The sequence below is a fragment of the Ambystoma mexicanum genome, chromosome 7q (assembly GCF_040938575.1).
Source record: "Ambystoma mexicanum isolate Mex_15411 chromosome 7q, UKY_AmexF1_1, whole genome shotgun sequence".
Taxonomy (NCBI): domain Eukaryota; kingdom Metazoa; phylum Chordata; class Amphibia; order Caudata; family Ambystomatidae; genus Ambystoma; species Ambystoma mexicanum.
The window spans coordinates 316,028,215-316,043,987 of record NC_090941.1 but is presented as its reverse complement, the minus strand read 5'-3'; the positions used below and the strand labels follow the sequence as shown (position 1 = coordinate 316,043,987).

General features: G+C 45.8%; 2 protein-coding genes across 2 annotated transcripts in view; one reads left to right on the top strand and one right to left on the bottom strand.

The window, feature by feature from the left end:
- Window positions 1–1,492, bottom strand: part of COMMD6 (COMM domain containing 6) — a 351,187-nt gene extending 349,695 nt beyond the window's left edge. Inside the window, exon 1 of the mRNA XM_069639380.1 lies at window positions 1,276–1,492. Within this exon, the coding sequence (XP_069495481.1) occupies window positions 1,276–1,324 (49 nt within the window). The 5' untranslated portion in view covers window positions 1,325–1,492. The remainder of the gene's footprint in view (window positions 1–1,275) is intronic.
- A 535-nt stretch (window positions 1,493–2,027) lies between these two features.
- Window positions 2,028–15,773, top strand: part of UCHL3 (ubiquitin C-terminal hydrolase L3) — a 726,647-nt gene continuing 712,901 nt past the window's right edge. Inside the window, exons 1-2 of the mRNA XM_069639381.1 lie at window positions 2,028–2,153; window positions 2,330–2,419. The gene's annotated coding sequence lies outside the window, so the exon portion shown is untranslated. The remainder of the gene's footprint in view (window positions 2,154–2,329; window positions 2,420–15,773) is intronic.

Here is a 15,773-nt window from a genome sequence, read left to right as displayed (position 1 = left end):
GTCACAGGTCCATAGGGACCCAAAAGGGGCGGAGCTTCCAGTTGAACTCTGATCAAAGGAAATGTAAAAAATATTATTTTTCAAATGGCACAATTTCTTTCATTGCTTGAAAAGAACACAAACCATAGTAAGCGTACCTTGCTATGGTCAAGCCAGCACCATCTGTGTCAAAATGTATTTTGACATCCCAAACTACAAATACCAGAAATCATTTGGGAAAGGCAATGATCACTGAGCCCGCGAAGCTGGGGTCTAGGTGATCATTGCGTTTTCCAAATGGATTCTGCTTTCTGCTCAGTCACATCGTATTTGACCCTCAGCGAACCTGGGTGCTCGCCTCAGTGATGTAATCTGCTCTATGGGAGCACACTGTGCACACATCGCATTAGGTCAGGAGGCGAGCCCCCAGGTTCACTGAGGGTCTGCCTTGGCTCGTGCTGCCTGTGACATAGGTAGGGAGGGCAGAGCCAGAAGAGCGCTCATGGCGCCAATGTGCCGTTTGCGGCTCTGCCCCCCACTCCCTACTGTAGCTCAGAAAGTGCTTTGTTTTTTTTTCTTCTTTTTCAAAAGCCCTTTATTTTGTGATGGGCTATTTGGTGCTGAGGCTGGCCGGATCCCGAGATCCGGCTACACACCTGGTGCCGAATCTCAGATTCGGTGAAAGCCGGCCAGCCCATTGGCTGGTGCTGCAAGGGTCCCAAGACCAGGAAAGAAGGGACTTACACAGAGCGAAATAGGGTGAACATATGATTGGAGTGGGGCTAAGTGGGTAGAGACACAAGTAGAAAGTGATACAAAAATAGGTAGAATGAAAGAGCAAGACACAAAAATAGAAAACTGCGTGCCTGCCTGGGCAGGAAGAATTTCATAGATCCGGCAATGCCGCGACAGGAGAGCAATTTTTGGACCTTATCAGATCTGAGCGCCGGCCCACTTCAAATCTAGGCTGTCGAGTACCTGCACTTTTCCATGTGGCGTAGTGTTATAGAGGAATACGTTTATCGCTATCAAAGAGAAACAGTCACAGCCTAACACGAACTCCTTCAAAACATTCCACTATAGAGCAAGCAAAACGCAATACTGTTTATTGGAAGCCGCTTAATATACACTCAGAGCTCCCCTGAAGAATTAGGTATGTCCCATCCCATGTGTGTTGACATCATCTCGGTGGGTTGGGTGATGCTTTCATGCATACTAGACAATAAGATGCGAGCCATCAAGCGGAACGCAGTGGTCAATGAAAGAGCCAAGTGCGGAGTCAGGGCCAGGACTCACCATACGCTAGAACCAGACTACGAACCATCAGCACCCGCTGTTCCGCCATGGAAATCTCGTGACATTAACAGATAATTACGGTCTATAGCCCGTACACATCTTAACTACTGGAGCGCCAAACAAGATCTCATCATCCCCAGCAGCGCCATGTTGGGTGTAGTTAAATCAGAGCTGTCCTCCTGCGATCCCACGCCCGAACATTTGGCTTTACATTCATACGTGTGACTGCGCATGGCCTGACAGCCGGCCAGGTTCTCTGAGTCAGTTTCGCAGAGCTGGGCTTCTGTTTTTTTTTTTTTTTTAAACTGTCTCTACTTTCCAAAGGCTTGGCTTGGGATGAGCGGCATCTAAAGAATGTCGCGTTGAAGTCTGCTTGATGACACTTCCAGAAGCGGCAATTTCGGACAGAAATGTAACAAGGAGCCAGATGTTTATACCCATATGAGACGATGATTTTATAAATATGAGATAACTTTATGAGCAAACTGCTTTATAAATTGTGTTTTGTTAATCAACGCCAGAATTATTTCTTTATTAGTGTTACGATTTAAACATATACAGTATTAAAATAAATGTATATTTTAAACTTTTTATTAATAATACAAATATTATTTTATAGATTTTTCGTAGCTGTCTTCTGTGGACAGTAAACGGCTTATGTTCCAAGATGGCGATTTAACATGCTAGAGTGGTACCGGCTTGTCTTGTCTCGTCCTCTTTCTTTATCTATTGCAGGCGGAAGCGTGGCTCCCGCTGTCAGTACCAATGCAGAAAGTGCACACTCCTGAACCTGCCATCTATAGCAAGCACCCAGTGTCTTTAGGCATCTAGATATCATGCAGTCCCAGCGGTGGCTACCCCTGGAGGCTAACCCCGAGGTGTGTGGCTGCTTTCTGCATACATGTGACTTGTTGCTTTCACTGTTCTCCCTACATTATTCATTTTTTCATGCCTTTTTCTTTATTAATTTTGCAGGTGATGAACCAGGTGAGTGTGTTTTTCTAATGTGGCACATATAGAAGAGATGGACGCTTCGCGTTTGCATTTCCTTCAGGTCTGTGTGAGTCGTTATTTCTAAAGATGGCAATTGGGGACATTTACATTTCACCCTGGAAAAAGTGGATCAGACTAGAACAGTTAACTTGTAAGTATTAATATCTATTCTTATAGATTTGGCGATATCAAAGGAAGCTGCATGAGTCCGTCACAGGATTGTGGGCCACAGGACAGGAACGATGTCTGTCTGACCTTTTCGTCCCTCATGTATTTCACCCATAACCGAAGCCATACATATTTGAATGGATTGCATTACAAACGTCAAGAAATGTTTTTTATACTAACAGCCAGTAGAGACTAGGAGATTTTCTTTATAATAATCTGTTATCCTTCCAACATAATATGCAGTTTTTCAAATGTTCACCCTAACTCCCAACCTTCTCTGGTCAATCTTGAAAACTTATCACTGTGGTATTGTGTTGCGGACATGGTTCTGTGGCCTGAGCTAGGAGATTAGTATATGCTGCTATTGGTGGGATTTTCTTGTTTCCCATTGTTTATACCATCTGTCATACTGTGGCCCTAATGGCTGTAGGAAGTGCCCCTTTCTTTGATCATGCTATTGCACTTTTCCTGTGTTTCAAGTGACCTCACTGCAACAGAAAAGGAAAACAAATGCATTAAGGATCAATTTGAAAAGGTGTGTCTGTCTGTCTGTCTGTCTAGGATTATCCAAAAATTGCAGTATGGTTTCTCAGAGGAGGCGTAGTGTATCCGGACTGCTGATTGTCATTGGTTGGGGAGATTCCTTCTTCTGGCCCATTTGAAAAAAATGGTGATAAAATCAGTGGATCTTCTGTTTCACAGGCTTATCACCCTTCTTTGTTGGTAACAATTTGAGCAGTGCTTAGTTTCTGAAGTTTCTTCTTCACACTCTGTAATACTCTACTCCAAAGCTGGTGTCCTTTGTGGACTGATCCCTTGCCATTATCCAGTGTGTTTCAATAGAGGAAGACAACTTTTGGAAAAAGGAGGTTTGCAGACAAAAAAATATAAATGCAGGTGACTAGATTAACAAAAGTGAGCCTGGCCTTGTGCACGCCCATGCTCTGCGTCCTCCTAATATCCATATCCCCTTCATACAACTTGTAATTTCCAGAATTTTTGCAGATGCAGTAGCTAACTTAACAGTAGGCCATCAACACATTACCATAATGTTTTGGCTGGGGAAAAAAGGACAACATGGCTAAAAGAGACATATAGGCAAATCTGGATGCCCTATCCCTCAAGCAATTAGAAAAAATGTCTCGCACATGCAGCCAGACAGACAATCCTGGATGGAGTTTATTGCACTGAAAACATCACCACTACTCTTAATCTGGAAAGAACACCTCACCATCCCATTCACCATATTCAACCCAGCTACACCCCTGCCAAAATGCATCAGGGCTCCTCCGACATAAACAGACCATAGAAGGACATCAAAGTGGACGTCCTTCTCGCCAAACTAGCAAATTAAAAGCCATACCAAATTTCCACAATCCAAACAAGGTATAACAGATGAACAACTCCACTACCTCCATGAATGAATATCACAAACTATTGATTTACTGGATCCAAAAAAAAGCTATCCAAACCCCCTAAAAACACCAATCCTTTAGGTGGACCGCTATTAAACTCCTCCATCTCATGAAATAAAACAGGCGGTGAGAGGGAAGCCTGAGGTATACTGTCTACTAACAGACACAATAACCTCCTACTACAAGTTAGCCCAACTACATTTACAGAGGTAAAATTATGGATTATGACCCAAGGGGCCAGTCAGGGCTTAGCAAATTTACCCGCTGGGCAGTCTGCTAACCCAGGAAGAGGTATGGTGGTTAGTGGGGAGAAAGCTATGAGCCAAGAATTAGTGGTTCCTGTTAAAGTACAGAAAGAAGAGTGCGGGGTACCAGGTGAATGCGCGATCCGGCAAACAGATTACTATTCGTAAGTATATGGGGTTGTACTGCTGCAAACCAATGGAACAGCTAGGCTACCCCAACCTAATCTAAACATACAAAACAGGCTGTTGTTCCATGGAAGATGCGCTGTCGCATGAGTTCAAGTCAGGAGGCAAACAAATAACACAAATGACAGTCACGTGTTTAATCACAATAGTCTGCTTGGATAAGTGCTGTCTTTGCCTATGTCAACAAGTGTTTCGACCACTTTGGGTCTTTTTCAAGGCACAGCTTATTACAGGACAACTGAATTGAAATCAATCAATGTTTACAATACATAAAAGGTATAACAATAAAAAAACATCAAAGTAAAACACATGAAAAGATCCATCGCGTGAAAGGGAGAGTAAAGGATCATACATAATCAAGACACAACTTATATGTTGGATACATTATTGGAAGTTGTGTTCATTTAGGAAGAGACCCAACAGTAGTTTTAGAAGGAAAAATAATAAAAGACAAAAAGAGAAAAGCCAAGTTAGTAATCTGTGGTAACAACTATGATCTCATTCTTATTCAATTTTGGTGTTTTCAGAGTATAATACAGAAGTGACCATACCATGCAGTGTAAAGCCCCTCAATGGAATCAGGGTGACATTTTACATGAGTAAAAGATGCCTGGATAAATGTTACAGCCCTGCAATCGACTTTGATGAAATGGTAAGAGAAGCTTACAAATGGTAATGTCTGACACATACTTCAGATCAACCATGAATGGACATTTGAAACGAAATAAACATAAAACTCATACCTAACCGGGGCAAATGATTGTCTCCAATGCGGAAAGTACCCTTACATTATTAAAAAGTCAGATATCAAGTATTAATGTTTTAAGCCTTCTGTAATAGACAAGCTGGTGTTCATAAATTGGGTTGTATAAAGACAAATCTCAACAAGTCCTATAATGAGTCCATCGCTTAGAGTGCTACCAGGAGATAAATAGTAACTACCAAATAGCATGCAAATGTGAAAAGGTTGGTTTATATTTTAACCTGTCCTATATTGTTGTTAATCGCCTGGCCACGTTAGTGCACTGGGTCGTTACAGGGTTGTAAGACCATAGATGGTACAACATAGACAAACGGGAAAAGCCCGTTTAGCGGTCAAACCCTGTGAGGAAGAACAAGGTAAATGTATGTGATTGCTGATAATGTTCCATTAGATACTAGTATGGGTATTTGTAACACCAACAGGACCGTCGCCACTTTTGACCTCAGAAAAAGGTTTTTGGCCTTGTGTAAAACTGAAAAGTATGTGAATCTTCAATTTGACCGTTGATCAGGTAAGTGTCCCAGCAAAGAGTCACATGGCAAAAAGTCCTTGGATGCCCTGCCTGCCCCATCGGGCCTCAGTGAGTGATTGTGCTTTTTTTTCAACTGAATATTGCAGCCGCGCTCTGAGCGCGTTGTTTGTGCCTGCTCTCCCCTCCCACTTCCTGGTCCTCCCCTCGCCCACACCGCCCCTCCCTCTCCTCCCTCTTCCTATAACCACCCCCCTCCTGGGCAGCCCCCTGCGGCTAAGGGCCCCAAGGCCAAGGGCGACTCCTACAGTTGCGGCTCCCTGTGTGTCTGCAGGTGTCCGCAGGAGACGCTTGGCGCCAGTACTTGCTTTCTCCATCCTCGCCCGGCCACCCCACCTACACCTGGCCACTGCATTCGCATGTTGTCCTCACCTCATTGTGTCACAGTTGTGGTAAACTAGGGTTTTTCTCCCCTCGCAGGACTCTCAAACTTAGGTGGCCTCACCACTGTGTACCTAATTTGCATAATGTTGTCTGTTCTGAAATGTGGTAACCTGTGCTTGCCGCTCCCTTCCTGTCTGCATGCTCTTGCATCGTCTGTCTTCCCCCCCACCCCCTCCTACTCCATGGTGCTCTCTATCTCGCCTATCTTCTCTAACTGCTTCTCTATTGACTATCCTGCTCTCCATACTAAATCTGGTAGGAAAAAGTTTAAAAAGGACATCCTGGTCTCCAACCCAGGCCTCCCCATCGCTGACACCTACACTAGTGCCTGCTCTAAGGAAACTCTCACTGACATCCTCTTTTTCGTGCCTTCGCCTGACCTATGGACCTGTCATATGGTCTCCGTGCTCTCTCCTTTTTCCTCTTCTCCCATTAATGGTGGCACCCGTTGGGATGTCCTCTTGGCCTCCTTCCACTCCTCTAAGGCCATCATTCATGTTTACGCTAATGGGACCGTCTTGGTCCAAGGCCCTCAGGCCAACCTTCACCTCTTTGACCGACGCTTCCCACGCCTCATTAACTTCATTTCCTCTCCTGCTGTCCCCCCTCCTCTGTCCTCGTCTACCTTGCCTCTACCCTCCCTCCCTGCCCCCTCTCGTGCTCCTTCTTCACCTCCTTCTTCTACACCTCCGCAGGGCGTACCTCTGATCTGTACCCCTCCCCGGAAGTCCTTCAAGGATGGCAACCGTCTCCACATTGCCACTCTTAACTCTCGCTCTGCCATCAAGCATTCCTCTGATATCTGTCGCCTTCTTGAGGAACTGGACCTTGACGTCCTCGGTCTCACTGAGACATGGTTCACAGCCAGCTCTGTCACTAGCTTTGACACACTCCTACCTGACGGTTACATGATCCTCTCCGTGCCCAGGCCTAACCGTGCAGGGGGGGTGTTGCCCTTCCCTGAGTGGATTCCTGCCACTGTCACTCCTACGCAGACCTACTCCTCTTGAATGTCTTGTCTGCCGAATCTCTCTCTCTCCTAGCCATTCCCTTACCGTGGCTACTATCTATCGGCCACCTGGTCAAATTTCCTCCTTCCTCTCTGAGTGGGCTGACCCCTCCTCCTCACTCCTCTCCGCTACCACTCAACTCCTCTTTCTTGGTGACTTCAACATCCACCTGGATGCCTCCTGTCCCCCCACTGGACTCTTTTGTGACCTCTGCGACTCTCTCTCACTCTCTATTCTTCCGTCTGGACCTACTCATTCTGCAGGGCACACTCTTGATGCTCTGATCTCTTCTGACCTTCCCCTCTCCGTCCCTCTCTCCACTCCTCTCTCCTGGAGTGATCACTTTCTCCTATCCTCCCACCTCACCCTCCCTACCCCTCAGTCACAGCCACCCTCATCATCGCCACCCACCTTCTGGGCCATCAGACCCATGAAGTGTGTGTCAGTTGAGGCTTTCGCTGCCACCTTCTCGTCCCACCCTCCCCCTTCGGCTGACTCCCACCCTGCCACAGCCCTCTCCATGCTCCACTCTGCTATATCTGATACTCTTGATATCCTTGCCCCTGTCATGAGAATCCGCCTGAAGCCCAAAGCCAAATGTAACTCCTGGTATGACTCGGATCTCGTCACCCTAAAACGCAAGTGCAGGGTGGCAGAGAGGAAATGGCGTGCTTCATGTTCATCCTCTGACAAACTGGCCTGCCGCCTGCTCCAAAGGCAATACCGTCTCTCCGTTCTCACCAAGAAGAGAGCCCTTATTCAAGCCTGCATCTCTGCGGCATCTAACAACTCGGCTGAACTCTTTAAAATCTGCAAGGAGCTTGCCAACCCTGCTGCAGTCTCTACCTCTCCTGTCACCTCCCAGGCCCTCTGCACGGCATTGGCCTCTCACTTCATCTCTAAAACTCAGGACATCCTGTCCTCACTCTCCTCCTATCACCTCCCTCCCTCTTTTCCCAGCTCTCCCTCTGGCCCTTCTGCAGCCACCCCTCCTCCCTCCTTCTCTGCCTTTCCCCTTTTTTCTGCTGACGAGGTTTCCAGACAAGTCCGATCTATGAAAGTCTCGTCTAAACAGGTTCACCCATGTTCCTCCAAAACTATCAAGGACCACATCGACTCCCTGGCTCCTGCCCTGGCTGACTCTTGCAACCACTCCTTCGCCTCTGGAGTCTTCCAATCCCCCCTCAAGCACTCCCTTGTGCACCCTCTTCTTAAGAAGCCCTCTTCCGACCCCTCCTGCCCGGCTAACTATCGCCCAATCTCCATCACTCCCTTCCTGGGCAAGCTCCTGGAGAAACTGCCCATCTCCCAGCTTAACCTCCATGCTGAATCTGTTGGTAGTCTTCATGACCATCAATCTGGCTTCAGAGCGGCCAGAAGCACGGAAACTGCTCTCTTGAACATCCGTGAGGACCTGCTCTTGAACCTCGACTCCAACACCCCTTGTGTTCTCATTCTGCTCGATCTCTCGTCTGCCTTTGACACTGTCAACCATGCCATCCTGCTCAACCGTCTCTGTGAGAACCTGGGTATCACTGGTCAGGCTCTGGCGTGACTGACTTCTTTCCTTTCCAATCGACCCTCCCAGGTCCAACTTGGGTCCTTCCTCTCTGACGTCTTCTTCTCCACCTGTGGTGTTCCCCAGGGATCTAATCTCTCTCCCTGGCTTTTCAACCATTATCTGGCACTCCTTGCCCACTGCATCGCCGCCCTCTGCCCCAACTTTCAGTGCTATGCGGACGATACCCATCTCATCTTCAGGCTACCCTCGGCCTCCTCCTCTCCTTCCCTCATCTCTAACTGATCTGTCTGCTATCCAGGAATGGTGTGCCGCCAATGACCTCTGCCTTAATGCCAGTAAGATTGAGATTCTACTCATCGGCACATCCACTCCCTCCTTCCCTGCAGCGCTCTGGCCGGCCTCTCTTGGCCCTCTTCCTGCTCCTACCTGCAAGGCAAAAAACCTCAGGGTCATCTTCGACTCCACACTCTCCTTCTCTCCTCACATATCTGACGTCTCTAAGAAGTCACACTACCAGCTGCACCTCCTCAGAGGTATTCTTCCCTTCCTCTCCTTAGCCCAGAAGCTCACTGTCTCCCGAGCCCTGGTTCCCGAGCCCTGGTTCTCTCGAAGCTGGACTACTGTAACAGCCTCTTTCTTAATCTGCCTGCCTCCACTCTCCGCCCTCTGCAACTCATCCAGAACAGAACTGCGAGACTTGTCCTTGGCCTCAAGCCCAGGGACCGTATCTCTCCAGGACTGAAATCTCTACATTGGCTCCCAGTGGCTGCGAGGATTAAGTTCAAAACCCTCTGCATTGTCCACAAGGCCTTCTGGGGCCTGGGGCCTTGGGCCTAAATACCTTCAACTCTCTCTTCCTAAATATCTTCCCTCCCGAGCCCTTCGCTCATCCGTCTCCAACTCCCTCAGGGCCAGCCGCATCTCAAAGCAACGAGCTGGGGGTAGATCTCTCTCCGCGGCAGGGGCCTCCCTCTGGAACAGCCTTCCTGCCTCCCTGAAATTTGAGGAGAACCATCTCCGGTTCCGGAAGCACCTCAAAACCTTCCTCTTTGCTTCTGCTTTCTCTGTCCCTCTCCCCTGCTAAATTCGTCATTGAAATTGCACTGAATCTGCAACTGGCCCACTCTCACCGACCTCGGTCCTGGGCCCAGTCGCTCTCCACTTGCACTGCCTCCCTGGCAACCTCTGCACTGCGGGACTGTCTCTGTATCCCTACAGCCCCCCCTTCCCAGCACTTCTGCACTTACCTTGCACTTGCCACCAGCTGGCCCTATTTATTTATTTATTTTATATTTTTTATTTTTTTTATTCTACTTACTTGTACTGCACTTCCCTCCTCCCCTTCCCCTTGCACTTTTCCCTTCACCTACCCCTGCACTTGCGCGGTCTGAATGATACCTGGCCTAGTAGGATCGTTGTCTGTCTTCCCCTTGTTCCCCCCTCCCTGCCTCGCTGCGCCTTGAATCACCTGTATATAGGCGCGTTACAAATGCCATATCATATCATATCATATAAACAGATAAGCAAAAAGAGCACTCTGTTTCAGGAATTATCACTAGGACTGGCAGAAAAACAGTAACAAATAATGCCTGTGCAATCAATCAATGCAACACAGGGTAAGTTACTGTGTTGCATTGATTGATTGCACAGGTAGAATGCCGTCAATAGCCTCACTAAGGCCTGTGATCTGGTAGCTGTCAAGAACATAAGTATTCCCTGAAGCGTATAGGAAGTCTGGTGGATAATCAATAATAAAGTCGATTCCCATAGGTTGACTGATTAACTATGTACCTGCATTGAAATGGTCAGACAAAATTGTCTCATTGCTGAGTCTGAATGTAAACCAGGGAATGATGGTGTACATTCCCCATTAAAAAAATGTGGTGTGCATTGACAATTAGAAAAATATACCAAATAGATTACCGATTATTGGCAGGGGTTACGCCTTCGTCCGTATGGCTACACCGTGAGATAAGTCCAAGAATCCTCACATTTCCGCTAGTTGAATGATTCACGCAAGCTGTATTATGTCCTGTTAAATACAGACTGCGTTCAGTCACGTGTTCTAATCCAGTCATGTGACGCACAGCACAGCATTAGGTAACTTCCTATGTATGGTACTCAATACAAAAGAAGTCAAATTATAACCACATTTAGCGATTGTTAGACCGCAACAGTATCCCGTTCATTCATAAATGAATTGCAGAGTTTGAAGAGAAAATCGGTCACGTGACTCCTTGATCAATACGTACAAATGAATATGATTGCTGTCACAAAGAAGAAAATCCTATTCGGAAATCCAGGTTTCTGAGTGTTAAATCAAAATGGAGACTTTATATTGTAAAAGTAAGAATTTGAAAAACTATATCGCAGTGGCACGTCAGAGGACCAGCAACGGGCACGTGACCCATTTGTCGGTACGTTTGACGGCGGTCACGTGCGTTCTTGAGCAAATGTGTTATAAGGAGAACAGATTACTGTCACTGAAACAAGTCACGCCATTGGGAAGTCAAAGTTTTAAAATCAAATGAAATAAAAATATTCACAATGATTCCTCTTATTGGCTCGTGTTGTGATTTCAATGCAGAGTTTCGGATACTAGATTAAAGTATCACGTCGGGTGGCGAATTGATGGGCACGTGACCCATTATCTGATGCAATCAAATACCTATTTTTGGACCCAATTGCTAGCACATGGACATGATAGGATATGGGAAGTGATTCTTATGAATGATTAAGGTTAGTTAAATGGTCCAGGATGTCGTGAGGTAGAAAATGGGGTCCTCCTTTAGTGGGTGAGAGTTAAAATATTAGGAGTTGAAATTGGATAAGCAGATTATAGCTTATTACTTGAGCAAAGACTTGGCCCTAATTCTATGGACAATATCACAAAAATACTTTGGACTGGAAGGATTAAGGGTAAGGATACATTGGAGACCATGATTAAAAATCCCCTCACAACTGATGTATATCCTATCTTAAAGTGATACGTAAACAATATTCGAATGGACATAAGGTTTTGTCACACAAAACGTATAAACCCAAAAAAAGATGCCAGAAATACCGGCATTGGTGGCCAGAGTACCAGGATACAACCCCAATATCTTACTTATGTTAAAGATCCCAGCCTTAGGTCTGAAAGAACAGATTAAATTTATCCTCATATGAAAAACATTAAGTTCATGCTCCTTATTCAGCCCAACCTAATATGATTTTCTTCTTTGTGACAGCAATTATATTCATTTGTATGTATTGATCAAGGAGTCACGTGACCGATTTTGGTCACATGAAGTTCTACTTCGAATCAGCAGCTTCAAACTCTGCAATTCATTTATGCGGTCTAACAATCGCTAAATGTGGTTATAACTTGACTTCTTTTGTATTGAGTGCCATACGTAGTAAGTTAACTACTCAACAATACTGTGCTGCGTGTCACATGACTGGATTAGAATACGTGATTGAGCGCAGTCTGTATTTAGCAGGATCTAATACAGCTTGTGCGGACCATTCAACAAGCGGAAACACGAGGATTCTTGGACTTAATTTATCTCACGGCGTGGCGATACAGACAAAGGTGTATCCCCTACCAATCATCGTTAATCTTTTTGGTGTATTTTGCTAATTGTCTCCCTGGTTTACATTCTTACTCAGCAATGAGACAATTTTGTCTCGCCTTTTCAATGCAGGTACACAGTTAATCAGTCAACCTATGGGAATCGACTTTCGTATTGATTGTCCACCAGACTTCCTATACGCTTCAGGGGATATGTATGTTCTTGACAGCTACCAGCTCACAGGCCTTAGTAGAGGCTATTGACGGCATTCTACCTGCGGAATCAATCAGAAATGCAACACAGTAACTTACCCTGTTAATCTTTCTACCACACGGTTTATTTGTTACTGTTTCTCTGCCTGTCCTAGTGATAATTCCTGAGACAGAGTACTCTTTTTGCTTTTCTGTTTATAGGAATTTTTGCCATGTGACTCTTTGCTGGGACACTTACCTGATCACCGGTCAAATTGAAGATTCACGTACTTTTCAGTTTTACGCAAGACCAAAAACCTTTTCTGAGGTAAAAAGTGGTGACGGTCCCGTTGGTGTTACAAATACCCACCCTAGTATCTAATGGAATATTATCAGCAATCACATACATTAACCTTGTTCTTCCTCACAGGATTTGACCGCTAAATGGGCTCATCCCGTTTGTCTACGTTGTACCCTCTATGATCTTTCAACCCTGTAACGACCTTCTGCACTAACGTGGCAAGGTGATTACCAACAATATAGGCCAGGTTAACATATAAACCAACCTTTTCACATCTGCATGCTAATTGGTGGTTACTATTTATCTCCTGGTAGCACTCTAAGCAATGGACTCATTATAGGACTCTTGAGATTTGTCTTAATACAACCCAATTTATAAACACCAGCATGTCTATTCGAGAAGGCTTAAAACATGAATGTTTGATATCTGACTTTTTAATAATGTAAGGGTGCTTTCTGCATTGGAGACCATCATTTGCCCCGGTTAGGAATGAGTCTTATGTTTATTTCATTCCAAATGTTCATTCATGGTTGATCTGAAGTATGTGTCAGACATTACAATTTTTTAAGCTTCTCTTACCATTTCATAAAAGGCGATTGCAGGGCTCTGACATGCCATTTATATAGGCATCTTTTACTCATGTAAAATGTCACCCTGATCCCATTGAGGGACTTTACACTGCATGGTATGGCCACTTCAACATTATACTGTGAAAACACCAAAGTTGAATAAGAATGAGATCATAGTTGTTACCACAGATTACTAACTTTGCTTTTCTCTTTTTGTCTTTTATGATTTTTCCTTCTAAACTACCGTTGGGACTCTTCGTTTCATGAACACAACTTTCAATAATTGATCCAACATATTGGTTGTGTCTTGATTATGTATGATCCTTTCCTCTCCCTCTCATGCGATGGATCTTTTCATGTGTTTTATTTGGATGTTTTTTGATTATTATACCTTAAATGTTTATGTATTGTAAACATTCATTGATTTCAATTCAGTTGTTCTGTAATAAGGCGTGCCTTTAAAAAGACCCAAAGTGGTCAAAACATGTGTCGGCATAGGCAAAGACAGCACTTATCCAAGCAGACTATTGTGATTAAACACGTGACTGTCATTTGTGTTATTTGTTTGCCTCTTGACTTGAACTACTACGACAGCGCATCTTCCATGGTTCCTCCAATCATCCTCTCAGCCAGCGTATGCTCCCCCTGATCTTTAGAAAAACCCATGTCCTTACCCCAGTGCTTGAGACCCTTAGGTACGCAGTGTGGGGAACAAGCTTTAATAAGGGGGGGGCACCAATGCTGGTACAGGACAAGGTAGATTCAAGGCGTCATCCTGTCCAGTTGTCCCCAGAGGCGCTACCACTGGTGGGTGTAATATTGAATATACTAATCCTGGCAACTGGGTGTACTGAATAATGTGGGGCCCTGATCAATAAATTAGCTCAGTGGGTGAACTCAAATATTCGGGGTTGCTCCATAGATCCTCGTCTGATCCTTGGCCTGCAGAGTACCGTGGGTGGGCTCCATGGCCAAATCAATAGCCGGGGATTGTGTGGTGGTAACCTTTAAAGATGCAGAGGTGAGCAAGTATTTGGTAGAGTCTAACCTGGGCATCCCCAGCCATAATTGGAGGACAGGGCTGGTTCTGTGAAACCTTTGTTTACCCCCAGCACAGCGGAAATGGAGGGGCAGCACCTAGGGACATGGGTCCAGGTCGGACTCCCTTCCAGGTGGCTGAGTTTCCATGTGGTGTGGGTCGCAGGGTGGAGGGTATGACTGATATGGAGGGCAGCGTAGCAAACTCTGGTTGCCCGGAACCAGTTTGCTTGTCTGACCAATATGGACGAGATCAAATGATGCCAGTCCCCAGGGGAGGCTCATGGACAATCGAAAGAGGTGGTACCAAGTGCTGCTTTGGCCCCCCCCGAAGGTGGGAGAGGTGGGGGGGGAGAAATCTGCTATTGTTGTCTTGGAATGTGGCCAGAATAGGAACTAGCCAGGCCTGTTCAGAGAGACGGACCACATTTAGTGAAGCAGATTTTGTACTGCTCCAAGAAACATGGTCCCGGGATGAGATTAATGTTGAGGGTTTTGTCTCAAATCAGAGGTTGGCAGAGAGGATTAAGCGAGGGAGAAACTATGGTGGGCTATGTATTGTGGTTAAAACGCACCTGGAGAGTGCACAGGTTGCCCCGACAATCCCGGTGCCATATATACTGGCGGTTAGAATCCTTAGACCAGGCCAGGTGGACCTTCTAGTAGTTCATTTCTACAATAGTCCCCACAAACGCGCACAGGAAAAACTGTCTGGGTGTGTTGGCTAATGTCCTGGAGGAGCCTTCCGCCGGCCTCTCTATGGGTAATATGTGTCTGATACTGGGAGGTGACTTCAATGCGATATTGGGGGCGGGCTTCTAGATAATGTATATGATAACACAGAAGATGCCGTGGCAGGGATACCATGGCCCGTCATGATGTACACTAGGCCCTGTGTGGAAGGGTTGCTCCTTTAGCAGTATCTTTATGAGTGGGGACTACGGGCAGTAAAAAGGCGACTTGGTGGTGATATTCCCGGCAGAGTTACTTTCTCCTTTGCAATGGGTAGCTCAACGATCAAGTTGAACAATGGGGCCTCATAAAATGGGTTGGGGTGTTGGATAACACCTGTAGTGACCATTTTCCCATTGAGCCTAAGATTGAGTCAGCTCCAAGGGTGCGCAGGCTGTGCCAAGTTTATCCCTTGGCAGTATCCCTTGACACCTCCCGGCATAGGCTTAAATGGTGGGAGGATAAGAAGGATAATCTATTAAGGAAGGCAGTCTTATCAAGCTCACATGAACCTGAGAATTTGCTGTCAGGGAATCTGGATCGCAAAACTATCCTGGAAGAGTTTGGAACTATTCTGGCCCAACTCTCCCATGTGTTTCTTGTTCCTCAGACAAAGGAGGAGATAAGAGAACTGGGGGGGCTTTACTCTGAGTGCTCCAGAGCCAGGAAGAATCTTTTACTTGCTCTGAGCAGTAATGGAAACCCCAAAACTGCCATTATAGGTGCTAGATCCCATTATAAGAAAACTATGGGCACAAGAAAAAGGGAAATCGAGGAAGAAGCATGGGAAGCCTGGGTGGTAGCCACAAGGGATAATGACTCAAAACTGTTCTGGGTGATTGCTGAGAGGGGTCCCTAATATAAATTTAATATGGATATTTCGATTAACAATGTATCG